The sequence below is a fragment of the Odocoileus virginianus genome, chromosome 26 (assembly GCF_023699985.2).
Source record: "Odocoileus virginianus isolate 20LAN1187 ecotype Illinois chromosome 26, Ovbor_1.2, whole genome shotgun sequence".
NCBI classification, from domain to species: domain Eukaryota; kingdom Metazoa; phylum Chordata; class Mammalia; order Artiodactyla; family Cervidae; genus Odocoileus; species Odocoileus virginianus.
In genome coordinates this window covers 40,402,031-40,428,560 of record NC_069699.1, presented here as the reverse complement: position 1 = coordinate 40,428,560, position 26,530 = coordinate 40,402,031, and the positions used below count along the sequence as shown (strand labels likewise).

Sequence of the window (26,530 nt, the reverse complement as noted above, 5' to 3'; positions counted from 1 at the left end):
TGTGTCTTCCTGGCCATTGAGAGCTGGTGCAGTCTTCTGGCTTCATTGGCTTGTCTTGGAAATGCAAAATATTCCCATGATCAGCCATTTCCAAATGTCTCCAGCTTAGAGTAGCTTAGGATAGCTGCTTGCTTTTGTTCTTTGCAACTTTACCATCTTAGTGATGAATCTGAGATAACAAGAAATGAGGGACTTGGAAGATGTGAGAGCCAGTGGTAGGAGCTCACAGACGGAAGAAAATACACAGAAGCTTGGTTTTGGAGCTGGAACATTCTTAAATCAAATGAAACTAGTTACATCAGCCATTTGGACACTTGAAATTATCACTTTGATGTATGAACAGTCTGAGTTTTTCTTACTTTTTCCCCCTTTAGATTTGTGATTCTGTTGGATTGGCAAAACAGATAGCATTGCATGCAGAACTGGTAAGAATCTTAAGATACTTAATTTTCCAAGAATATTAACTCAAGTAATATAAGATCTTTCATATTAACAAGTAAATAAAAATGATTTTGCTATACAAAGTTAATAGTAGATGCTATTGCTGATATATAGCATTTAGAATTTGGATAAATGGCTAACATTAGGATGTAAATTTTTGGTGTGCTTTCTCATATAAATACAAATGATAATTTGAAAAGGTTACAAAGGTAATATTAATTGAAAAGTTAGTTATTTCATATTTAATTCATTAGTTGTATTCATCTATTCTTCAGGATCGCAGGGCATCAGAAAAACAAAAAGAAATAGAGAGAGTAAAAGAGAAGCAACAGAAAGAACTCAGTAAACAAAAACAAATTGAGAAGGTATGCAGTCCTAATGTCTAGATCGTCTCTGACCAGATACAATGTTTACAAAGAGTTTCCTAAATTCAGCACTGTGACTTTCATATTGGAATTTTCAAGTGAAGGTTCCATTTCCATTCACTTAGCTGCATCATAAACCGATGATTCACAGCATAGCAGAAAAGGATGACATCTGTCTTCTTGGCTTCACTGCTCAGCTTGTGGGATCTTAGTTCCCCCACCATGAATGGACCCGGGCCCTCAACTGTGAGAGCGCAGAGTCCCAACCACTGGACCACCAGGGAATTCCTGACATCGGTCTTGTGATACAGTGTTTACATTATAGTTATATTGACATGTAGTGTGACTTGTTGTTCAGTCGCTAAGTCATGTCCCACTCTCTGCAACCTCACAGACTGCAGCACGCCTGGCTTCCCTGTCCTTCACTATCTCCCGGAGTTTGCTCAAACTCATGTCCATTAAGTTAGTGATGCCATCCAACCATCTCATCCTCTGTTGCCCTCTTCTAGTGTGACTTGCTATCTAGCAAGCAAACTAATATTCCAGTGAAGGTTGGAAGGTTGTCTCCTCAAAATAGGTCTTTTGAGAGGAGATATGTATGGCTTTCATCAATGGCAGTTAAGTATGTATGTCTGTATATACTTTCTCTGGTTTATAGTGAGAGATAATAATGGTCTGAAATGTAAGTTGTGAACCGTAAAAATGCAGATGATGAAATGTTGACTTTGATAGGATTTCTAGAATGGTGTCAAAATATACTTTGGTGTTAACATTGGTTTGTGTAGTCTTTGTTTTCAGTAAGTTGCCAGAATTATGCATACATATTTATGAAAAAAGTATGGAAGTTGCTCTCAAGTATGTATTTAACTGCTTAGTTTTCCATTTGATTGCAGAAAAATTAACTCAGTTTCTTTTCTGTCTTTTCCAATAGGACTTAGAAGAACAAAGTCGGTTGATAGCTGCTTCCAGTAGACCAAACCAAGCCAGTAGCGAGGGGCAGTTTGTTGTCCTTAGCAGTAGCCAGTCAGAAGAGAGTGATTTGGGAGAAGAAGGAAAGAAGAGAGAGTCAGAAGCATAAACTTATCCTTGCTTTTTGGTTGATATTTCTCCCCCCTTGGAATTTGTTGACAATTTCTGTGGTAAAATGGCACAAGGTAACAACAATGTTGAACTATCAAGGAGGAGACTAAAATTTGTATTTGCTTGTTTAACTTCATTTTTTAAACTAATATTGACCTTGATAACTTAGGTTTGCTTTGATTCTTTTTTTTTTCCCCTTAAAAATAATATACTATGCAGTAACTTTAAATTCCACATGTCTGAAAGAAACCCGTTCATATCCCTGAAGTAGATTGCTGAGGAATTACAGTTGCTCAAGCCTTTTCTTCGTTCCAATTGTGAACTTATTACCTGGCATTGTAATTGGCTGTGACCATAAGAAATCATTTACTCTTCAGCTTCAGATATTCATGGATATGCTCCCTCTCTTTCATTAGGAACATTTTGCTGGCAATGAGGAAGCTTTTGACTGAATAGGTTTAAAATCCTTATATAGAGAATTTTTCAAGTTTGCCAATATTTTAACAATGTTAAATGTGCAATAGAACTTTTACAAAATAGAGGTTTTAGACTTAAAAGTTTCAAATTGTGGCAGGTGGTACTGTAGATTTCAGGGCATTTTCTTGGATTGCTCGTATTTCTCTGATGCCAGTGGGAAAGAAGCTTAAGTGTCTTCATTTCAAGATTGCTACAGCCCTTGGCATTTATTATCACATTCTTAATTCTCAGGTTGGGACTTGAATTATTGCTGCAGAGCAGTAATGGTTAAAATAAGATTTTGGAATTTACTAAAAGGGAAGTTTTTTGTTGTTGTTCAAATAAGTTTTAGATTTAGGATTTAACATGTAAAGATTGTTACAGGATAAATACATTGTATTTTCTGCATTGTGTGAAATAATTTTTATTGAAAATCAAGGGACATTTAGAAAGAAGTTCTATAGCAATTATGTTTCCTGCTTAAAGTAAAAATTCCTAGAATTTAGTTTAAAAATGTAATCTTTTAAATTTCAGACTGATACCCACAGTATTTTCATAATTCCATGTTTTTATAAAATACTGATCACCACTTTATATCCATGTAGGCAGATAATATGTGAGCAGAGAATAATTTGCACTAATTATTGTAAATACTTATCCTCTTTAAATGAGTATAGTAAAAGGTCTAATTCCATGAAAGACTGAAAAACAATTGAGTGCTTGGTTGAGGAGAGTCAACCCAGGAAGGATTTTAACCTGGTGCCAAGGTTAAAATGACACTTCTCTACTGCCTAATTCTATGACAGAACTTGATTTTTTTTTTTTAAACTTGGATTTTTAACATTGCTGATAGAAATTATGTTCCTGTGTTTCACATGTAAAAATACATATAGCCACGTTAAATATATTGAATAAAATATTTTACATAGTCATATATTTAAAATTTTCAAGAGATTAGCTACTAATTTTACAAGGAAAAAAAACCTTTTGTTATTTGACATATAGTTTTTTCTTCTTAGTTCTGATTTAGAAATGGCATATAGTTCTCAGCTGTTTCACAATGTATATACACTGTTTTCTGTAGGAATGGAATAGGTAATTATATATAGGATTGTGGTGTTTTTTTAGCCATGTACCAAATGGGAATAATGATTACTTAATAATCATTATTTTGAAGCCTTATGTTACCAAAACATATAGTAAAAAAGTAGAAATTTATGGAATACTTTTTGAAAAGAGTTTATTTTGTCCTTGCTAAAGGGAATGCTTTCACAGTAGTTTGTGCATCATTCCTTTCTGTAGAAATTGAAATTTCTTCTGTGATCAGCATTTGGTTAGCCATGGCACATCCTGCTTTTAAGACCTTTTTAAGGATTAGTAAGCTTTCTGTCTCAGTAAGTCTTTTGTTTATACTATAAGGCTGCCACCTCACTTAGTTCAGGTGTAACTTGTCAGCCACCATGCAAGGAAGGTGGTCAGCATTAGGAGACAGTGTTAGCCAGGCTGGTGCTTTGCATGGTAGCAAAGCGCTGCCCTTGGTGAGCGCGCTCGGTCAAAATGTAGATGAAAGGTAACGGTACTGAGACTTAGGGATGCTGGACAAATTTGTGGCTTTTCTTAAGTCATATCTTGTTAGGAATTTCCACAATAACACACTGGTGCCCGTAGCTCAGACCAGAGTGCATTCCAATGCCAAACAGAAGTCATGTGTGGGCTTAACAATGTTAGATGATTCAACTTCTGTTTCGTTACTGTAGAACCATGTGAACTATTCCATTACAGCAGATACTTAACCATCAACTTTAATAAATTCTGTGTTTTGTTTAAAGAAGGCTCCCCATGGATTTTTGCATAACATTCAAGCTGATCTTTGTTCCCCTTTGAAATCTCTTCAAGGTTTTGGATGCTCTGGTGGTAACGGCATTAGATTTTGGGATATCTTTCTCAGATTCAAACTTGCATTTAATGGTTTTTAGACATTAACAAAACTGATTCTTTAAAAGGAAAGGAATTTTTTTAAAAAAAAAGAAAGAATTAAGTCTACCTAATTCTGCTAGGCACTCATGCTCCCTGTGTCAACAGTACTTTTATAACTATGGTAATAAAGTCAATAGATAGCAAAATAATTATTCCTTCCCCCTTGTAAAATTGAGAAAACTTGCTAACAAGGAACTGAAACTGTTACCTTGAACATAGTCCCCAGTCTAGTTTTTGCCATGACTATAATGATTACCTTGTGTTTAATTTCAAAAGAATTCTCAGATTCCACAGTATAGAGGTGGTAAATTTATGTTACTTTTATGCTTGAGAAAAGGATATTAGGGTGTTCATACCATTCTATGTCACATGTCATCATGTGTGGTAAAGGCATCTTTTTGAGTAAAGGCACTCATTTTGAGTTATATATTGGAATTGCAAGTATTTGGGTTGAATCCTCTTATACATGCTGACAGACTGAGAGCCTATGTTTTGCAAAATCTGTCACCCAAATTAATAAAATTAAAATATTAACATTGACTTGGATAACAGTCTCCAAGCATTCAAACTGTACTTTAAATATTCAAACACACTGATTGTAGCAAGCAAGTCTTTGACTTTATTTTTAGCAAGTTTGGCTTACTCTTCTTTCATGAGATTTTTTTTTCTTCCATAGTAATTAATAATACATAAAAATTGAAACTGGAACTATATTATACTTTTTAACTAATCTCTTGTGGCTGTACTCATATGTAATTTACTTAGGTTAATATGAGAACCAGGGAGTAAGTTATAACTAATGTGCAAAACCGCTTTGTATATTTCGTGATTTTGTAATGTAAGTGAATTGGTTAATTCTTATTTCACTGATACTATTAATCATGTATATGCAATTAAAAATTACGCTACATTTCTCTTTAGAATTAAATTTGAAGAACCAGACTTTATGTAATGGTGGTATACATGTGGAGTGGAGAACTTATTTTTTCATTATGTCAAAATAAGTATTCCTGATAAGGCTTCAGGAAATATGCTGTTAGGAGATTTTTAATGTATAATAAAGTCCATGATTTTTTATAGTCTTTTTTGTATGAAATATCTGGTATATACTCTAAATTTTATTGTTCCAAATAATTTCAAATGATGCTTATAAAACAAATGGACTTTTTCTTAATCTTTTATGATACTATTACACATCTATCTCTATTGCAATCCCATAACAACTAAAGTGGGTGAAAAGATGTCACTCATGGGGAAATAGTACTAATTCATATCTAGTGACTTTTTTCCTTTTAGAAAAATTCAGGGACTTTTCAGTAATTACCCTAGACACGTTACAGTGTATACTTGCTCTGCTTGGTCCTATTCAAAGGAATTCCTGTAGTTTAAAGGACCAGGTTTTTGTGTACATCAGCTTACGTGGGTTGGGCCTGTAGTTGTAATACTAATGAATATTCATCCTCTGTCCTCTCTGTGGTTCCCTATAACATTTACCAAGTTCTGTTCTACTGGCAGTTTCTGTTTTGTTTTGAATTTTATGACATGTATACATTTGTAGGAGGTCCAGGGAGCAGATGAAATTAACTTTAGAATTATATAATTTATCTAGGTGCATGTATATCCTAAATATATTTGTATATGAACATACATATAATCTAGCACTCATTTATAAACAGACATCACACTTTGATTAAAAAAAATAAAAACTATTCATGCCAGCTAGTTTTGCAAAGTTTCTATGTGAAAACTGTATTATAAAAGTAATTTTAAGTCTGTACTTACTGAAATAGTCTATATAGCCATGAATCCCTACATCAGAAAGAAATCATATAGCTTCAGTTTCCTTAAGAAGGACTATATTATGCCAAAAAAAAAAATGTATGCTAAGACTGAACACATAAACATCAAGCTATAACTGACTAGGCCTGCGGCCATAATCCTGCCCCTCTGTTCTCTGTGTTGATGTGCCATATAATGGTACACAGGTGTGGCTGAATGAATGTCTTCTCAGTTTCCTATCTCACTTCCACATCCAGAAACCTGTATTTAAATGCAACATAGAATATATAGAAACAAAATTGTAAACTAATATCTATAACTGCTTCTATCGGTGAGCCACTCCTGTCTGTCTACTGGACTGGACTCAGTGTAGAAATCATAAACCATCATCCCTTTGAAAACAGTTTTTATTCCAGTGATCACATGAACCAATAAATGATAACCGTTCACCAGGGTTTTGTGGAAAGAAGGAACACATGTATCCCGTTAATGATGAAACTGCAATTGAAGGTTCTCTTTCAGCTGAATTACCTCAGGACTGCACTCTACACATAAACAAACACTAAGCTATTCTTGGGACTTCTGTATAGGAACAGCTAATTTCTAGGACCATGTACTTGGGTCAGCACTTTTTTAATTGTCGTAACTAAGGCGTTTTATATATGTATTTCTCTATAAAAAGTATTACTATTAAGAATTATCTTGCATTATCAGAGGTAGCATTTATTATTTTGGGCATATAAAAATATGAATTCATACATTTAATGTAAGATCAATTTAGCATTAGAACTGATAATCTCAGTTAACTGAAATTTTTACTTTGGGTTTTATTTTTATAAAACTGCCTTTCATAAGGCTAGCCATCTATTGAGAGACTGTGTTCAGAGTGACTCTCTGAAGAACCTAGACTGCATTGAGATTTTAGTTGCCAGGTAAAGTGAGAAATACAAGTCAAATTTTAAGAAAGACATCTGCAGATTTGTACCTTTTCATCCAGAATAGTTTGATTACCAGGTTCCTGTGAAAATTCCTTGTTCATAAAGGTCATACTCTTTGTAAAGGACATACGCCTTTAGACGGTTGGGTAATGGAAGAAATGACATGAAGACGGGGCAGCGCAAACGTAAACGTCCCATACACTTCCGGATCTTGAGGCGGCACAAATGTTTAAGAGAGCGAGGGTTTGCTAAAATGCAAAACAGGCACGTTATCCAAAAGGAGTAAGAATTGATTGATTTTTCCATGATCTTAGCAAATGTATTTTATACTTAAGCCACCAAGATTTTCCTTTGTTGTGACTAAATTGGGAAGTAGCTTTTCACTCTCATTGCAAATCTTGTAGCTATGGTTTCAGACCATGTCATGTTAGAGTCCAAAGACTGGCATCAATTGTAGGTCTTGCCTGTGAGACCTAAAGCTCCTACATCTACATGTATTAACCCCCTGTCCTGCCCCTCGGGGTCAGGCTAAAAACTAAAGATTCTGTGGGGAAATTAGATAAAAGAAATTCTTAGTTTGACTTAGGTGCTGCTGTGAAACAATTTTGTTTGAAGGGTCATTTACTATCCTTCAGAGTCTTAGATCTTAGCATTGTCTCATCTCTGTTTTTAGTGCCATTTCATAGTTGTTGTTTTTTTCAAATATTTATTTATTTATTTGCTTGCATTGAGTCTTTTTTGCGACTATCAGGATCTTCATTTTGTTGTAGCACAGTAGTGTGGCATATTGGCATGTGGGATCTTTGTTCCCTGACCAGGGATTGAACTCATGTCCCCTGCAATAAGCTGATTCTTAACCACTGGACCATCAGGGAAGCCCCATTTCATAGTTTTTAATTCCTGTGTCTAAGATGTTCCACAGGATCAAGAGAAAATTATTATCTGCCTTTATAATAAATAATTATGTAACAGATTTCATCTATTGGGAAATGGTTAATAAGTACACATTAAGTATATACAGTAACATTTTTTTAGGTAGGAATAGTCTTTTTCTTGGTTTCTTTAGGTCAAGCTTTTAACTGAAGAGAACAATGTTCTGCAAAACAAGAGTTCAATTAGTATTTTTTGGTAAGAATGTTCAAGAAAGATACTTACTCAAGATAAAATGGATTTCTGACCAGAGCCCCTGTTTTTGGAGCACAGCTTTCAACTTTGAACAGATCCTAACTTGGTCAACATAATCAAGCATCACTCGAACAACTTTCCCAGAGAGATGCTGCAGCCATGACAAAGTTATTACTTCACAGAACTGAGGAAGAAAATCAGAACCATGAAAGTAAATGAAAAATTTACATATCTGTGTTTAACATAGTCATCAAAAGAACACTAAACTCTAAAGTCGGGAACCAAAGGTTTCAGGTTCTTCATTTACAAACAAAGGTGTTGAACAAGAAAATATCTCTTGACTCTTAACATTGGGAAAATGCATACATGCATGCTGTCATTTCAGTTGTGTCCAGCTCTTTGTAACCCTACACACTATAGCCCCCCAGGCTTCTCTGTTCGTGGGATTCTCTAGGCAAGAATACTGGATTGGGTTGCCATTTCCTCTTCCACGGGATCATTGGGAAAAATATTTACTACTAACTCTCCTGAACTTTGTAAGATACAATGAGGATTTAAAAGAGACTGTTAGATAATATTTATTATCCCCTTTGTTTGCCCGCACTGCTGTCTGGAATAAAGATTACCTTTCCAGCTTCACCTGCATCTAGATGTGGCCACCTGACTATGTCCTAGCCAGTGGGATGTCAGTGGAAGTGTGAGCAACTCCCAGAATGCTGTTAGAGAAGAGCAAAGTGTGCACTTCTCCCTGCCAGCCATCCTGCTCACTGCAGTGTGGGTGTGAGTTTCTCCTGTGAGTCATGGAACTGTCCAGTTAGAATGCTATTTGCATTTGCCTTTATTTTATGAAAGGGGAATAAACCATCTTATTAGAGCCACCTTTATTGGGGGTTTTCTATCATTCATAACATAGTCCCACCCTGATACTTGAAGCATAAGATAGTTTCTACCTTTAAGTGATTTACATGTCCTTAGACAAGATAAGATGCCCATGTAAGAATGCAAAGAATACTATATGAAAAGTCAGGAAGCCATACAAGATGACATATTACCTAAATTAACCAAGTTGTTCATTAATTATAACCTAAAAATAACATACAATATTAAAATATTTGCTTTTTACTTTTCAGAATTGAGTCCAAAGTTTTTTTTTCATTTTATTTATATATTCAGATTTTAACAATATGAATTCAAGTATTTATAGTACATCTACTCTGAGCATAGATCTATAAGCTGATGAAAGTGGTGAACAAAAGCTTATATTCATGTATTTGTAGGGAAGAGAGGTAATCAGTAAAATATTAAAGAATTTCAGAAACTGGTAAAAGTTTATAAAAGCATTAAAGACAATGCTTAGGAAGCAGAACTACCTTAAATAAGATGGGTAGGGAAGGGCCTCTCTGAAGAGGTAGCACTTGAGATAACCTTGTGCAGATGTTGCTTCATTTGTGAAATGCCCTGAGTAGAGTTAAATCACTTTTTCCTCTAAACTGTTTCTGTACTTTTTTCATCTTTCTGTCATCAGGTTTCTCATATATTTATCATATTAAAATCTTTCCAACCAGAGCTTCTGGGAAGAGTGGAATTTTATCTTGCTGTAGTTCGGGGCCACCAATAGTGACGACACAGGGTGACTGCTGCTGTGGTGTGTACTCACCATGGTATCTTTGATGACTGTAGATGTCCAGCCTTCAAAGGCAGAGAAAGGATGACCTTTGTCTCCGTGAGGACAATCGAAGCATCGCTCCGTGTCATACCCGTAATTCAGCAGCATCCTCAGCATGACCTCGTCTTTCAGTGTATATTGCAGCGCCGATGGGAAATGTAAAGGGTTGACTCTGCAGAAGTAATTAACGTTGGCCCCGTGCCGTAGCAGCAGACTTACCAACTCATAGTTGCCCATCCTGAGGGCTATCTGGAGGCAGTTAACTGGGTCTTGATTAGGCATAGCCCCAGCACTCAGAAGCAGCTTAACTGAAGAGAGGTCACCATTTGATACAGCAAAATACAGAGCCGACTTCCTGTGGTCATCGTAGTGTTTGCGGATTCTCTGATCGAGCATGAAATTCACATCAAATCCCGCCTGGATGAGAAATTCCAGGCATTTGGGGTGTGCTCCTGCTGCTGCACAGTGAACTGGACTGATGCCACTCCTCTTGATGGCAGCAAAATCAGTAACTGGAACCAAAATCTTCAGAGCTCTGAGAAAGAATTTCAAAGTGCATTAAAATTTTTTTTGTTAAGAAGCAGCATTGACCTGTTTGTAATTGCTTTATACTAGCACTGGGTGGTATTAGTATCAGGTAATATTTAGACCCCCCCAACCAAAAAAAGAAAAAAAAAAAGGCATAGTTCCTGCATGCAAAATCTCAGATACCAGGTAAAGTTACAGGTCTAAATAAAAAACTCAGAATTATCCCAGTCAGTGAAACCCAAGGCTCCCTGCATTGCCAAATGACCTGATAATAAGATAGTTTTATGTCTCGTCAGAGGCTACAGAGGATATCTGAATTTACCAGTTCCTAGCTGGTCCAGAGTTTCTTAATTTAAAAGGGGGTGTTGAAGTTGGAGGATCAGAGATGAAGAATATAAAATTCCCAGAAACCACCCCCCAATCCCATAGCTATTACTATTTCTGTTTGCAATAGTGTGGTTGAACTTACAACAAGTGGCCTCTGTCAGCTGCTACATGAATGGGCAGGTGACCTGAATTCTTGGGGACGTTGGCGTCAGCTCCATACTCTAGCAAGAGAGCCACAGAGTCTGGATTTCCTCCGCTAGCAGCTTCAAGTAAGATGGAAGAAGAGTCAGAGGCCTGACCAAGAGCATTAGCTCCTAGGAGGAGAAAGAGTGATGTTATGCAAAGAGTCTTTTCACTGTATTGCTTAAGTATTCTTAAGTATAAATACACGTGTTGGCTTTCAGAGTAATTTTATAAGCAACGGTTTCTAACTTAAGAATCCCAGGAGAAATAATTTTATAGGTTTTATTTTCAGACCTGCATACAAAAGCTTGCTTACCTCATAACACACATATAAGATGGCACTAACTGTCCTGTTGTACTATGTCACCATGAATCTAATGAAGATGTTATGGTGGAAAGGGTATTTGTTCTGTTTTAACTTGTTGCTAGGAGACTGCATACTAAGAGACACTAGCTGTTCTTAGTTGAAGTTGGAGACTGCTGATACTTAAAAGTGCCCTGTGAATGGTATGGGTAATAAGGATATAGACGCAGGCTGTCTTCTTGAAGATCTCAGGGCTAGGGCTGTGAGTGGGGCTGGGGTTGTAAGTGGGACTAGGAAGTGAAGGAAGGAGAGAGGAATTTTGGGTCAGTTTTGGAAGGCCTCTGAGTAAATTGGGCTTTCAACAAAGAGTAGCATTCGAATGGACAAAAGAAAAGGACACTCTGGTCCCCTTCACAGCTCATGTAAAAAAAGCGATGGTGACTTTAATTTAGTGTGGACTCCATAATCATTAGAATATAAAATGGCTGCCCCAGAACCCTAGCTCTAGATTGCTTTAAAAAGTGTCTAATAAGCCCCGTGTAGTGAGTACTCACTATGTGCTAGTTCCTTCTAAACTTCACAACAACCCTGGGAAGTAGATGCTAACGTCTTCATTTTAAAGATGAAGATACTGAGCTTCACTGAGATTAAATTACTTCACCAGAGATGCACAGCTAGGCAGCAGGGTAGTCAGGATTCATGCCAGGTGGGCCAGACCCAGGGCCTATTTCTATGATGACGCTATGTTACCAGTCTAGCAATGCAGGCTGGTAAACTAATGTGATTTGGAATGAGACAGTTGTGGGGTCAAAGCCTGGCTCTGTTATTTAGTAGCTGTGTGCAAATGACTGTACAGGGTCTTACCTAAGGGAGATGCCCCCTCACTGAGGTCAACCCATACTGGTGTTTTTTTTTTTTTTTTAAGGTTAAGGATTTAAAATCTGTTGCTTCTCTTGTTTCTTTATATTTTAATCAGTGATCTACACAAGAGGTTGCTCTTTTTGTGCAGATGAAAGATCCAGTGTTTACTTTGTTTTTCTAGCTAATGACCTGAGCCATCTCTGACAGCACTCATAACATTTTACTTGAAATGTTTTATGGCCATTGATTGGGAACTAGCCTCTCCTTATATGATAGGAAGGATTTAGGTAAGTCTAAAAAGCAGAAAGTTGTTCTGTGCAGTCTAGAAAACTGGAAACCAGGACCATCTGTTAGAGAAAGAAATAAGGCTTCTGGACACAAATGGGGAGGAGAATAAGAAGATAATTCTAATACTGGGACTTTATGAAATCTTGGGAAAGATTTGCTTCTTTGAACAAAAGCTTTAGATAATACACTGCTTCTTCTCACAGTGTCATCAATGGGGTGTCTCCTCAAAGACAGTAAATGCCAAAGTTCTCTGAGCCAGGGTTTCTGTGAGTTAAACCAGGATCTAAGATGTCCATAGCTACAGCACTGGTGGCAGGAAAGGACGTGTTGAAGGGAAGTCTTGCAACTGGTACCATCACTGAGCCTCACTTTCCTTAAGGGTAAAATGAGGATAATGCCTATCTCACAGGGTTTGCAGAAGATTGTCTGAGGTAAGATAAGCAGCTTAATACTTGCTGCTGAGAAAGTAGTCAACATATGTAAGTTGCCTTCTTTCCCCTTCTCTCTTGTGGCAGAAAGTGAAGAGGAACTAAAAAGCATCTTGATGAAAGTGAAAGAGGAGAGTGAAAAAGTTGGCTTAAAGCTCAACATTCAGAAAACTAGTATCATGGCATCCCATCCCATCACCTCATGGGAAATAGATGGGGAGACAGTGGAAACAGTGTCAGACTTTATTTTGGGGGGCTCCAAAATCACTGCAGATGGTGACTGCAGCCATGAAATTAAAAGATGCTTACTCCTTGGAAGGAAAGTTATGGCCAACCTAGATAGCATATTAAAAAGCAGAGACATTACTTTGCCAACAAAGGTCCGTCTGGTCAAGGCTATGGTTTTTCCAGTGGCCATGTATGGATGTGAGATTGGACTGTGAAGAAAGCTGAGCACCGAAAAATTGATGCTTTTGAACTATGGTGTTGGAGAAGACTCTTGAGAGTCCCTTGGACTGCAAGGAGATCCAACCTGTCCATCCTGAAGGAGATCAGTTCTGGGTGTTCATTGGAAGGACTGATGCTGAAGCTGAAACTCCAATACTTTGGCAACCTCATGCGAAGAGTTGACTCATTGGAAAAGACCCTGATGCTGGGAGGGATTGGGGGCAGGAGGAGAAGGGGACGACAGAGGATGAGATGGCTGGATGGCATCACCGATTCAATGGACCTGGGTTTGAGTAAAGTCCAGGAGTTGATGATGGACAGGGAGGCCTGGCGTGCTGCGATTCATGGGGTCGCAAAGAGTCAGACATGACTGAGCGACTGAACTGAACTGAGAGAGAACTGGGACTCACAAAGAAGAAATCAGGAAGAATTTCCTAATAATTCATCTGGTAACAGATTGGACTGCCTCATCACTTAGCTCAAGCAGAGAAAACATGTAGAGGTAGCTTAAGCAGAGAAAACATACAGAGGATTTTGTGAAGTCTTTCATTCTATGAATCTAAAAAAGAATAGTAACACACAAAAATTAAATAGGAAGCAACCACCCTCTTAACATGGTCAGGGAACATTAAGTAAAAGAGTAATCTGCAGCCTAGTAATTTCAGGGAATCTACTTCGAGCAAGTAAGAAGTATTCAATCCCTATTTTAGGTTTTTTTTCAGTAGCTAATGTATTAACATGTACTTCCATGAAATATTAAATTAAGCTTAAATGAAACATTAACTTCTATTACTTTGAAGCTCTCAGTGAAGAAGCGAACACTTTGGTCATGTTACCCTGTAGTAAAACTGTGCCGACGGTATAGGAAAACCTTGCCTTTCTGCAGTAAGAGTTGCATGATTTCAGTGTGACCGCTTTGGGCAGCAAGAGCGAGAGGAGTGAATCCGTAGGAGCTCTGTGGGTCGGGGTGTGCCCCGGAAGCCAGCAGGAGTGCCACTATGTCCTGTCTGCCCAGCTTGGCTGCTTCGTGGAGCGCTGTCCTCTTGTTGGCACACAGCAGGTTGACATTGGCCCCATGGCTGATGAGCAAGGAGGCCATATCATAGGAGTCCTGTAGAACAGCTGGGAAATTGGCAGTGAGGGAGGTGTCATGTTCAACAGGAAATTCAGGCCAGAGTATCTGATCAGCTAGTTTCCCTCAGGCTTCTTAAGGAGTTCTTCCTACCTGCCCCCCATGTGCCAACAACTTGTGCTTAGGAAAAAAATGAGGCACATATCAAGTAATATTAATAGTGTTTTACATCAATACGGCTACTTGCTTTTAAGTCATGACCAATTATTCATTGTCTCTTGGCTACTTATGGGCTGAAAAACAAGGTTTTCACATATCATCTTTCTGTTCTCAAGAAAATAGGAACTTAAGTATCCAGTACAGCCCCAGGAATGTTTGTAGTTGCTTTACTTAAAGAAAAACAAAAAAAAGCTATAATTAGGAAATCATTTTTAACCTCACACTTTGTAAACCAAATTCTCTAACTGGTATTTCTGCATTTATGCTGTTAATTCACAGTTGGATGATAATCTTTAGTCCTTTAAGATTCTAGAACTTAATTTATCCATCTTCCTATCCATTCACTAATTGTTGGCACCAACTGTGTCTGAGGAATCTTGCTAGGTGTCAGACACTGAATCAGGATGAATTCTGCTCACTGCTGTTTATAATGTGCCATATAAAGAGCTATAATTGCTCTAAGGCTAGAAATATGGAGAACCCAAGGGTATTGGGTCTTTTTTAATTCATGGAGTTGGCACTTTGTGCTCTTTCATTCTAGAAACACATGTCCTTTGTTTTAGGAAATAACTTTCTTGACTTGTTTCATTGATGACATACTACCTCCATCTTGTGTGTTCTCTTTCTACTGTTTCTGTTACTCACATGTTACCCTTCTTCAATTGTCATCCTAGTTCTCTTAGTTATTTTTCTTTCCTATTTTTCATTTCTTTTCTTATTTTCAGTTATGTAAGGTAAAGCTCACATAACTTTATCTCATAGCATTTTTAAAAATTTCTACCATATTTTTAATTTTCAAGAGTGTTTTTCTTGTTGTTTTTTTAGTAGTGTCCTGATATTTTATTAATTTTCATTGATTTTTCTGAGAAAATTAATGATAACTTTCCCTTACATTTTATTATCCTTAAATAATCTGTTTCTTCCAAGTTGTTTATCTTTGCTTGTTGGAGAATTTTCTCAGATAGTCCTTGGATATATCTGCTCATGATTTAAGAATTGGAAACTAAAAATCTGATTGGAAATTCTAGACACTGACTTAACTGAAGGTTGATATGCCTGGGCCATTTGTTGGGCAACTTCCAATTTGCACTATCTTTAGTTCTTTCTCCTTAAGCTGATCAGAGAAGCCTCCTCTTGGAGGGTGAAGTTCTAGCTGTCAGCTTTCTAGAATTTGGTGGAGGAGAGCTGGGAGATCTCAACTTGTGTTTGCTTAATTCCTCCAGTGTTTTGAATGCAGCATTCCTGCCCTTGCCTAATCATCTCCAGTCCTGAGACCCTTTGCTCACACTGTTCAGAGAATAAACCTCCAAAATTTTGCTGGGGTGGAGGAGGAATCTGACCCAGCAGGGTAGATTGGGAGAAGTAATCTAGATACCTGGGTACTGGTTTCTTCATAGTTTTCAAACAGTTTTTCTATTTTAGCTGCTTGTTCTTCATCCCTGTGTTCCAGGAGGTAACTATAGCCAACAGTTTCCAGGCCTTCTGATACAACTGCACTGGTTTTTGGCTTTCCCCACTCCAATTTAAGATTTAGCTTTCTTGTCACTTATTACTCATTGATCTATCTGCTCTTCTGGTTTTTAAAAATCATGTTACTGTTGTCTCCTCTTCCCGTCTTCCCATTCTTCTATAATCTTAACCCTTTAAAACATTAAATGAACTGTACTTCTCCTGAAGACTCAGGCAGCAAAATTGGTCATTCATATTTAATCCGCCGACTTTACCCAAACACTGGCTGCTTTTTCCTACTCTGCTCCTCCTCCACATTTCTCATACCAAGATTGACTTGTTCAGCTGGGGTATCAGGCTAAACAACCAGCTCATAACTGGGCAGACACTTTGCCTCACCTCGCAAGCCAGTTTATACAAAGCTTCTTGGGAGACAGATACCACATGTGGTCAGTTGGGACTAGTGACAGTGCTTCAACTATGCACCAAAAAACTGCCTGCGAAGCCCCTGGGTCTAGAGGAGACACAGGGCCACAGACTGTTCTCCAGAGCCAAGGTGTTAATTTACCTGTAAGAAGAGGTGAATTGCCTTCGACATTCTTGGTATTTGGATTGCAGCCATTGAGAAGGAGAAAACTGACGTTTTCTAAGAGGCTGCTGCTGACAGCCAAAAACAGTGGCGTTTCACCATTGTGGGTGGTTTGCTCCCACACACTGAGTTTTGAGGCTGAAATAAATCCATTAGACCACACAGATTAAAATATGAAAATAAACTTTAAACTTATTTCTCAGAAGCTTCAAGAAGAGTTGTAAAGGGAGTTTACCGTTCAGGGTGATTTCCAAAATGTTCTTATTTAATTGTACTGCAGCCTTATGGAGAGGAAGCCAGCCTATCTCATCTGCTTCATCAAAAGCTGAATGGTACTTGGTCAACTGTGACAACACATCTTCCTTACCTATTAGTATGTCAAATGAGGACATATTCACATTTAGCACACGTACAAGGCAGCCCATACTGCTTCTGAATACCATCATCAAGGTTAGTGCATGAGAAAATGGAATTCTGGCACACCTTTTATGAAAGACAAATGTAAATCACACAGGGCAAATAAGGGCTTCCCTGGTGTCTCAGACAATAAAGAATTTGCCTGCAATGCAGGAAATCTGGGTTCAATCCCTGGGTACAGAAGATCCCCTGAAGAAGGAAATGTCAACCCACCCCAGTATTCTTGCCTGGGAAATTCCATGGACAGAGGAGCCTGGCAGTCTATAGTCCATGGGGTCACAAAAGGTTGGACATGACTAGGTGACTAACACACATGCAGGGAAATCAGGGGTAAGGTCTTTAATCCAGCATTCCATACCACCTGGGTCTGTGAATACCTGTCATCTTATTACATATAGAAAACAGTTCTGTTCACCGAGGAGCCCAGGAGCTCTTTGCTAAGCTGTGGCTGAAGCAGTTTCTCTCAGGAAAGGCCATGTCAGACTCCTGACCATCAGCTGTGGACTCCACAGTGTTCAGCATTTGGGAGATCCTGTTTCTAGGCTGCCTGAACTCAGAGGGAAAGTGCTGCTAGTTGTACCGTCACATCTTACCACAAGTTGAAGGGGATAGAATAAGAAGAGTACTTAACTGTCTCTATTGTTTCAACTATCTTCTTATAGTAAGCACTCAAAAAGCTGCAGGGGAAAAAAATATACATGAAATTCCAAAACTGAGGAAAAAAGTTTAAGGACATAAAGCAAAAGGAAAAGGTAAAGGCAAAAGTAGTTAGCCAGGAGTGAACTTATAATGAAGCCATGACTGAGGCATAATAGAAATACTTCAAGACGTAGTATAACCCTTTATGTGCTCCAAAGAAACTCCTCTCTCATATGTCTTCCCATCAGTTTCCTTAGGGCAAGAACTGTGAGAACCCAGATCACAGTTGGCCCTCAGTTGATACTTGCTGAACTTAATCAAACCTGTCTAGGACTGAAATGTCATATTATCACATTAAAATTTAAATGGCCACTCTATAGTGTCACTGATTTTAGCAAAAATTATTTTTTTAAAAAAGTAAATAATCATGGTATAAGATTTTAAAAAAATATTCATGGTCAGAATCTGTGCTCAAAAAACACTATTAGCAGTTTTTTTAAAAAGTATTATTTTTATTAAAATATTTAAAGTTTTAAAGAACAATTTATGGATCTTATTTTTTAAATCTAGTAAATAACGATTGTCACCTTTCCGTTTTTCTTTTGATTATTCAATGAACCTAGCTTGAAGAAAATAAATTCCCTTAGACAGTCTGTCCTGATTACAATCTGGTCAGTCAAATTCTCTTAAACATTTAAAACTGTACTTATTGATTTAGCATTGTATTAGTTTTCTATAACAGCTGTGTGAAATTACCACACACTGAGTGGCTTAAAATAAGACAAATTTATTATGTTCTGCAGTTCAGAGGTACAGAATGGGTCTTACTGGACCAAGATCAATGTGTTGGTAGTGTTGTGTTCCTTCTGAAGGCTCTACGGAAGAATCCACTTCTTTGCCTTTTCCAGTTTCTAGAGGCCACCCACATTTCTTAGTTCACTGACACCTTCTTCCATCATCAAAGCTAACAATCTTGGGCCATGTCCTTCTACCCAGCCATCTCTCAGGATCTCTTTCTTCTGCCTCTCTCTTCCACTTTTAAAGACCCTTGTGATTACATTGGGCCTGTCTGGATAACCTAGGATAATCTCCCTATCCTAAAGTCAACTGATCAGCAATCTTAATTCCATCTGCAACCTTAATTCTCCATTGCCTGTAAGGTTACATAGTCATAAATTCTGGGGATTAGGACTGGACATCTTTCTGTTGGGGGCGGGAGGAGCGCTTTATTCCTCCTGTCTCATGTATATGCTTGTTTCCTAATTCCTTCAAGTACCTGATCAAATCAGCAAACCTTGCTAAGTATCATACAATTCTTTCAAATCTAATAACTGAAATTTATAACTATAGTCGTTTAATTTCTTTGAAACATTTCAATACTCTTAATTAAATCTTTTACCTTTCAATGTAAAATCATGACTTCAAAGCTAATCACAAGGTTAATACAACAGGTAATCCAATGAAATCCAATTTCTTTATAAAACTTTTAACGATTTAAAGATTATTTAAAAGATTTTTTTCTAAATTTAAAACAAAAGTGTAGGAATAGTGTGATAAAGAACAAAGACTCTGAAGCCAAGCTGTCTGGCTCTTTACTTACTAGCTTTGTGACTTTGGGTTAGGTGCTTAATTTCTCTATGCCTCAGTTTCCTCACCTTTAAGTGGGGATAATAATAGTACCTACCACACAGAGAGGTAATGAGAATTAACATTTAAATGAGTTAATATTTATGAAATGCTCAAAAGTGTGGCACACAATCACTCCAAGTGAGTGTTACTTCAAAAAATAAAAAAAAAAAACCAATGGTAGATTTGATAAACTTCAACATCTCTACATTTAATTTTAAAATCTCTTGGAGTTAAAACACATTTATCCCATTTTACCTCCAGCAGGCAAATGGAGGTCACCATCCCAAGCAAACGGTTTATCACCCCTGATAACTACTCAAGGGCTTGAAGCTGCCGGCCAGCCAGAAGCATCTGTCTAGGTGTGCTTGGCTGGAGGGCCAAGGACAATATTCAGGGCAGTTGGCTAGTTGGCGTCATCACATCTCACCACCCGTTGAAAGGGACAGAATAAGAGGGGTCTGTGGAGTCCTCTTCTAGTGCTGTCATGCCAGAGCTCTGAATCTGCACCCTTCCGAAAGGGTAGTCTCTTCTGGGCTTAAGTTTACACAATTATTCCTTCTGATTTGAATAAATACTTAACCCTATCCCACCCACCCCACTAAGACTGACAACAACTTTCTGTGTCTTGGTGGATTTATACATTTCCTTGGCTCCCCAAAGACAAGATGCATTAGGGTTTTCTAGCCCTTCAAATTCTCATCTGTGTCTTCTTTTTCATTTCCAGTATGCCTCTCCTCACCCATATTTGTAACTAATCTCCTCCAACTATTTTCTTTACTGTCTAATTAAATTCTGAATTATTTTCTAATTTCTCTTGTCTGATCAGACATCGTCTCATAAGATACTATTTAAATGATGTCTCCTTGGATTCTGACTCTCTCTTCTGTTTTTGTCATAACACTAGCATCGTGCTTATGACAAGTCTCAGCTGTTGAGTACCTATAATGCATTGCCAAAAAGATACCGTTACCTCTCATCCTCAGGTGACTGCTCCGCAGTTCCTGGCTTGTGACTATCCTGTAAACTCTGTTGAATGATGAGCTGGGTGTCAAAGTCATCATCAATGTCTTCATCACTGGTGTAATTATCCATGTGGAATGCAGACAGATTTACCTTAAAGTCAAAATGAATTAAAAATTTTTTTCCAGTTGTGGAAACAGATTATCAACTGATAAAAATTATAAATGAAATTCAAAAAACTGAAATAAATCATAGGATTGATAAACAAAAAAATGCAAAATTTAGAACCCAAAATATTCATTTTGTGAATTTTACAAATAATTTTTCAAAAACTCCAGAGTTTTCTGACCTGCCACAGATTCAACATAAATTAGAAATTTTCTATGAGTAACCATCTACTTAATAGCTTACTCAGGAAAAACAAGTTTTCACATAAAACTTGTTAGTGACATTGTAACTATGAAAATGTTCATATTGATCTATTTTAAACTTAGCTTATGAGTTTTTCTGTTATTGTAGCATTCACTCAAAAGAATATCTTTCCTACATGCAGTATTATGCTAAAAATATTTTAGTAAATATTAAAAATAAACATAGGAATAAATGTGCTCTCATAATATAACATTTGACTGGAATAGTGGGGGGAAAGCCCCAGTATATTTTATTAGGCAATATCTCAATGGCTTTAAAAGAACACTTCAGGTTTAAAATAGAATAGGTTTGATCACACACCAAAGACGTTTTACCTTTTGTTATATCCTCTAGGACAGCACTGAAGTTTTCACTGTTAAAGATTAGCACGTCAGAATTTTCATTTATATTTAGGATCTCCACTCCCCAGTAGTGACTATTCCATTAATAGCTTTACTATAAATACTTGATCATAAGACAGTCTGGCACATTCCCCTTGTTTTTTACATGCGGTTTAGCTCTGTTTGGAAACATGGTCTCTTTTCTCCACTGCTGTATTCATGAAATTTAAAAGATGAAACATTTCATTCCTGGAATAAAGTGCTCTTGCAGGAGGTTGACCATGTGAGGTGAACTCCCTCTGAGGATTCATGCACATAGCCATGGCAAACCAGAATCAATTCTTCATGTAAGAGAGGCCAAACATTTTGCTCTGACTGAATTATCAAAAATGACTGTCCCTATGGTCCTGATTCACTGGGAAGCTGCACCTACCTTTTCTTTGGATTATAGAGCTGCAGCCTAGAATATCCAGGGAATCTTAAGGAAGGAATTAACTCCACACAAGATAATAAAATTTTGACTATAATTTTGTTCTGTTGAAATGTTTACAAATGGATAATGCACCCTAGTATTATGAATGCATACTAAATAATAAGAATAATAACTATTAAAATAACAGAGCCCGCCTGGCATTTCCAATTAAAAGTGAAACAAATGCCAAGCAGCATGATACCGTGTCCCGTGTGCAGGATCTCCCTGCAGTTGTCTTACCGCCTCTGCATGTCAGCCTCAGTGCTTTGAGTTTCCTCTCCTTGTCACAGTGGTACTGTGAGAAAAACTGATCTGACGTTTTAAGAGTCAGACAGAAGGGGTTTAGTTCTGAAACTCTTTCAGTGTTTTCCTTATTTACAATTTATGTATTTTAAATGTCTGTGTATAATCACAATAGGTGAGTAGAAAGTAAATTATTACTGAAGCTGATGAAATGACTTAAAACTTGTGAAAAAGATAATTTTTGATATTAGTCAAAATTTTATCCAGCTAGTCTTCCCAAATCTGGTTTTCACATATATATCAAACTAAAAAAAGGAACTAAATAAGTTTCAAAGGTTTTCCATATGACTCCAATACACATTTCATGTTTTTCTTCACAGTTGTCTGTGGTCTCAAGAATCCATCTGGAGGGCTGTACTCTAATTGAGAGCGGTATATCAGGGAGGAGAACAATGTAAGGACCATTCACAAAGATCACCTAAAAGAATTACACCAAGATACTTGGGTTTTATAATGTATGTATTTTCAAGTAAGCAGAGGCAATATTTTTTGTAACTTCTTTCAGATGTTTTATTAAGTGTCCAATTCAGTCATCTAACTGACAAAGCAAAGCAACCCCACGTTTGATCCAGTGTTGAGTAGGCTGGTCTGTTTTCAACAACATTGCAATGACAAAGTTAGTAGAATGTCCTGTGGTGGAAAGAGTTCCTTTACGTTCACTTGTCTTGTAAAGAGGGCAGACATAGGCATTCAACTTCACGATCTTAGACTTTACAGCTTGAAAAAAAGGAAATACAGTCATTTGATAAAGGAAAAACAGTCACTGGTACTAAAAGAACAACTATTTATCTTGTAATAAAATGACCAGTTCTAAATCTCAGATCATGATTATGATATTCAAATATTTTAAAGTTATTGTTTTGGTTTTTCTTTTTTTATAGTTGGCATATAATTATGGTTGTGAAACAAGGTAAGTGATTTCAATATGGTACGTGATTTTTTTTTTAATAAGTATACTTTATTTATTTTTATTTTGGCTGCACTGGGTCTTCATTGCAGCATTCCAGCTCTTCATTGCAATACACAGGCTTAGTTACCCTGGGGTATGTGGGATCTTAGTTCCCTGACCAGGGGTCAAACCCGTGTCCCCTGTATTGGAAGGCAGATTCTTAACCACTGGACCACCGTGATTTTAAAGACCTGATCACTGAGCAAGTATGAAACCCTGGAGGACTTGAAAGATAAGGAGAAATAAAACACAGCATAGGTAATGCGGGAGAGCAAAAAGAGAAACACAGTTGCTTAGAGTTCTAATACAAGAAATCCACAAATTAGAAGAAATTGAAGTTACTATTAGTTTTCACCAGGTTATTACTTGGAAAACTACACTCACTCACAAAAAGAATCTCTACACAATCCTTGCAAAGCCAGATATGAGATATTAGGAATCTTTCTAAACTGAGGCCACATCATAGTTATAAATGAACTGCTTTAGAAATAAAAACACTTACTAGGTTGAGTGGTAATTGGGTGATTTGTAAATGTTTTCATTTACAATTATTTGAGAATTTAGAAAAAATAGAGAGGAAGGACAAAAGAATGAGCCTCAATTGTTCACATTTGGTGGGAAAATGATGATGGCAAAAAGCAAGTAGGTTTTACAAGGGGGCAAAGCTGGTGTCCCCCCCTAGCGGCTTGGGTTACCTGGCTGGCTCCTAGGCCTAGGAGTTTCTTACAGTCAGAAAACTCTAGTCAATAACTGGAGACTATGTGTCAAACCTGTTTGTGTCTCTAAGATGTGTACAAAGGCACTTCAGAATAAAAATATTGATGGGAAGCTCTCGACTTGGAAAAAGGAGAAGTGAAGGGGAGGGGCAAAGAAAATGTTATATCCCATGTGATAAGAGGAAAAAGAGGCAAAATAATAGTCACAAAATAATAAAAATGCCGCACAAAAAGGGGGAACTATATATTTCCAATATAAGCATTAAATCAGTATTTAGTGTAATTGAACAAATTCTAACAGGTCTGAGCAGAGACTTATTTGGAAAGCAGTTGAAAATATCTATCATTATGCTCCATAAAACTCTATGAAGTTTTGTTAGAAATATATTTACTTGGTTTTATCCATATGATGGGCATCAGGTCAAACAGAAGCTTGGGGTACTGTTCAGCAAGCAATCCACTGTGAAGAGAAATTGATAGATGTTTATTAGAAGTAAAACAAAATCGGCATCTTAGAAATTGTGACTTAGCCATTGGCTTTTAATACAAGAGAGGACCAGAGATATGCAGGGAAAAAATGTCAAAACAAAACCAAGTAAAAGGCAATGAAAAATTGAGAAAAACAGAAGACAATTATGGGAAGGTAATGTGTTAAATAGTGGACAAATATCAATTACTGCCACTTTAAAAGTAATGTCCATGAGGCAGACACTATGCTGTTACATTTGACCTTCACAATAGTCTTGGCCCCATTCCAATTCCTATTTCACAGATGAAGAGTGGAGACTCAGAGAGGCTGAGTACTTTTCTCACAGTAACAGAGTTCTTAAGTGCCAGTGTCAGGATTCAAACATAGAGCTTTCTATCTAGAAAATGTAGTTTATCTTTCCTATGTTACATTGCATATTTGTTTGCTTGCAAGATGGAAGGAAGAATGAAATGAAAAGATGAATATGTATATAAGAAAAAGTAAGAGAAACGTCATGAGAATGAAGAAAATGAAAAGAGAGAAATAATCACATCAGCTATGTGCAGCTAACTCTCTTCATATCCCTGTCTTAGAACCATCTCTGTAGAACCACCTTCATGCTCCTTTTTTTAAAATTTGTTTATTTTAATTGGAGGCTAATTACTTTACAGCACTGCAGTGGGTTTTGCCATACACTGACATGAATCAGCCACGGGTGTACATGTGTCCCCATCCTGAAGCCCCCTCCCACCTCCTTCCCCATCCCATCCCTCAGGGTCTTCCCAGTGCACCAGCCCTGAGCACCCTGCCTCACGCATCCAACCTGGGCTGGCGATCTGTTTCACACATGATAGTATACATGTTTCAGTGCTATTCTCTCAGATCATCCCACCCTCGCCCTCTCCCACAGAGTCCAAAAGTCTGTTCTGTACATCTGTGTCTCTTTTGCTGTCTCGCATATAGGGTCATCGTTACCATCTTTCTAAATTCCACATATATGCGTTCGTATACTGCAGTGGTGCTTTTCTTTCTGGCTTACTTCACTCTGTATAATAGGCTCCAGTTTCATCCACCTCATTAGAACTGATTCAAATGAATTCTTTTTAGGCTGAGTAATATTCCATTGTGTATATGTATCACAGCTTTCTTATCCATTCGTCTGCTGATGGACATCTAGGTTGCTTCCATGTCCTGGCTATTGTAAACAGTGCTGCGATGAACATTGGGGTGCACGTGTCTATTTCAGTTCTGGTTTCCTCGGTGTGTATGCCCAGAAGTAGGATTGCTGGGTCATATGGCAGTTCTATTTCCAGTTTTTTAAGGAATCTCCACACTGTTCTCCATAGTGGCTGTACTAGTTTGCATTCCCACCAACAGTGTAAGAGGGTTCCCTTTTCTCCACACCCTCTCCAGCATTTATTGTTCGTAGATTTTTGGATAGCAGCCATTCTGACTGGAGTGAGATGGTACCTCATTGTGGTTTTGATTTGCATTTCTCTGATAATGAGTGATGTTGACTTCACGCTCCTTCTTAAGCAACTTTCCCTGTCTTGACTTTTAGCCCTTCCTTGACAGGAAAGTCTAACCCTGACTCTGGAAATAGAAGATTATGCTAAGTAATGGATTGTTAAAGAACAGAGCTCCAAGGGAAATAATCTTTCCCTTTTGTCTGTCTACATGGACACACACACACACACACACACATCTAAGCATTGATTAGTTTCCTATGCTGGAAATTCAGTATTTATTTATTTTGGCTGTGCTACATGTCTTGTGGGATCTTAGTTCCCCAACCAGGGATTGAACCTGGGCCACTGCAGTGAAAGCGCCAAGTTCTAACCACTGGACAGACAGGGTATTCCCTCAGTATTTATTCTAAATATTTATTTATTATGTCATCAAAATATAAGAAAAAGTTTTCCATTCACCAGTAGAAATGGAAACTTTACTATAACTGTAAATTATTTAAAAGTGAGGTGCTCCGACACATTACAAAACAGAAGGTAACTCATAAAACAGAAGAAGAAAAATAAATTCAACTAACTTTTCTACTGGTAAGTCCATTGAAATATTAACTCAAAATTGTTCAGAACCTAAAACCACTCACTTACTAATTGCTGTAGCCTGAATAATGATTTATGGCAAGAATTCTAATATTACTTATTACTTGTCATATTCTCTAGAAGAAGGCTTTTGGCTGTGGAGGATGGCAGGGATGAAGGGCAGCAGACAGCTTATCTCACCTGTAATTCAGCTACCACTAGAGAGTCTTTGCAGTTGAAACTACTCACCTTGTTCTGTCCCAGCGGGCTCCATCAAGATACAATCCGTGGATATAAACGCCATCTTCTGGTGCTTCCTCAGAGGTATCAGAAGGAATAACCTGGAGGCAGAAACAAATGCTAGCAGAGATTTTCTCCCTAGGTAAATGTCTCATAAAGAAAGTATTACCTAAATTTTCAGAACACAATCAGAGAAACTTGTCCATATAATAGCTTCTTAAACTATACTTTTTTCTCAGTGAAATGTAATTGTAAAATAATTACAGTTATTAAAATACAGTTATTTAAAATACAGTTATTTTAAAAGTATTTTATCTGGTTTTACTATACATCATATTAATTTCCACTAAAACAGAAAAGCAGTGTTGAATTATCTGAATTGAATATTGAGATGTATAAAAATTCTCTCATGGAGACAGC

At 37.3% G+C, this 26,530-nt stretch overlaps 3 protein-coding genes across 4 annotated transcripts in view; 1 reads left to right on the top strand and 2 right to left on the bottom strand.

Moving 5' to 3' along the window:
- The window catches only part of APPL1 (adaptor protein, phosphotyrosine interacting with PH domain and leucine zipper 1), a 32,691-nt gene extending 27,290 nt beyond the window's left edge, over window positions 1-5,401 (top strand). Inside the window, exons 20-22 of one of the 2 annotated variants that reach the window (XM_020889748.2) lie at window positions 375-425; window positions 717-806; window positions 1,738-5,401. In XM_020889748.2, the coding sequence (XP_020745407.1) occupies window positions 375-425; window positions 717-806; window positions 1,738-1,884 (288 nt within the window). In that variant the 3' untranslated portion in view covers window positions 1,885-5,401. The remainder of the gene's footprint in view (window positions 1-374; window positions 426-716; window positions 807-1,737) is intronic. The other variant, XM_020889767.2, reaches the window with a different exon arrangement.
- Window positions 5,402-5,463: 62 nt separating this feature from the next.
- Window positions 5,464-21,478, bottom strand: ASB14 (ankyrin repeat and SOCS box containing 14). The gene is made up of 10 exons (XM_020889802.2): window positions 20,914-21,478; window positions 20,178-20,320; window positions 17,572-17,616; window positions 16,758-16,891; window positions 16,502-16,660; window positions 14,070-14,315; window positions 10,825-10,996; window positions 9,819-10,362; window positions 8,192-8,345; window positions 5,464-7,284 (listed from the first exon to the last, which is right to left on the bottom strand). Exons 2-10 carry the CDS (start codon window positions 20,297-20,299, stop codon window positions 7,106-7,108), a joined length of 1,755 nt encoding a protein of 584 aa, XP_020745461.1. The 5' UTR covers window positions 20,300-20,320; window positions 20,914-21,478; the 3' UTR covers window positions 5,464-7,105.
- Window positions 21,479-22,135: 657 nt separating this feature from the next.
- The window catches only part of DNAH12 (dynein axonemal heavy chain 12), a 175,832-nt gene continuing 171,437 nt past the window's right edge, over window positions 22,136-26,530 (bottom strand). Inside the window, exons 72-74 of the mRNA XM_070455873.1 lie at window positions 26,120-26,211; window positions 23,752-23,819; window positions 22,136-22,411 (exon numbers count right to left, since the gene is read on the bottom strand). Coding sequence (XP_070311974.1) covers window positions 22,221-22,411; window positions 23,752-23,819; window positions 26,120-26,211 — 351 coding nt within the window. The 3' untranslated portion in view covers window positions 22,136-22,220. The remainder of the gene's footprint in view (window positions 22,412-23,751; window positions 23,820-26,119; window positions 26,212-26,530) is intronic.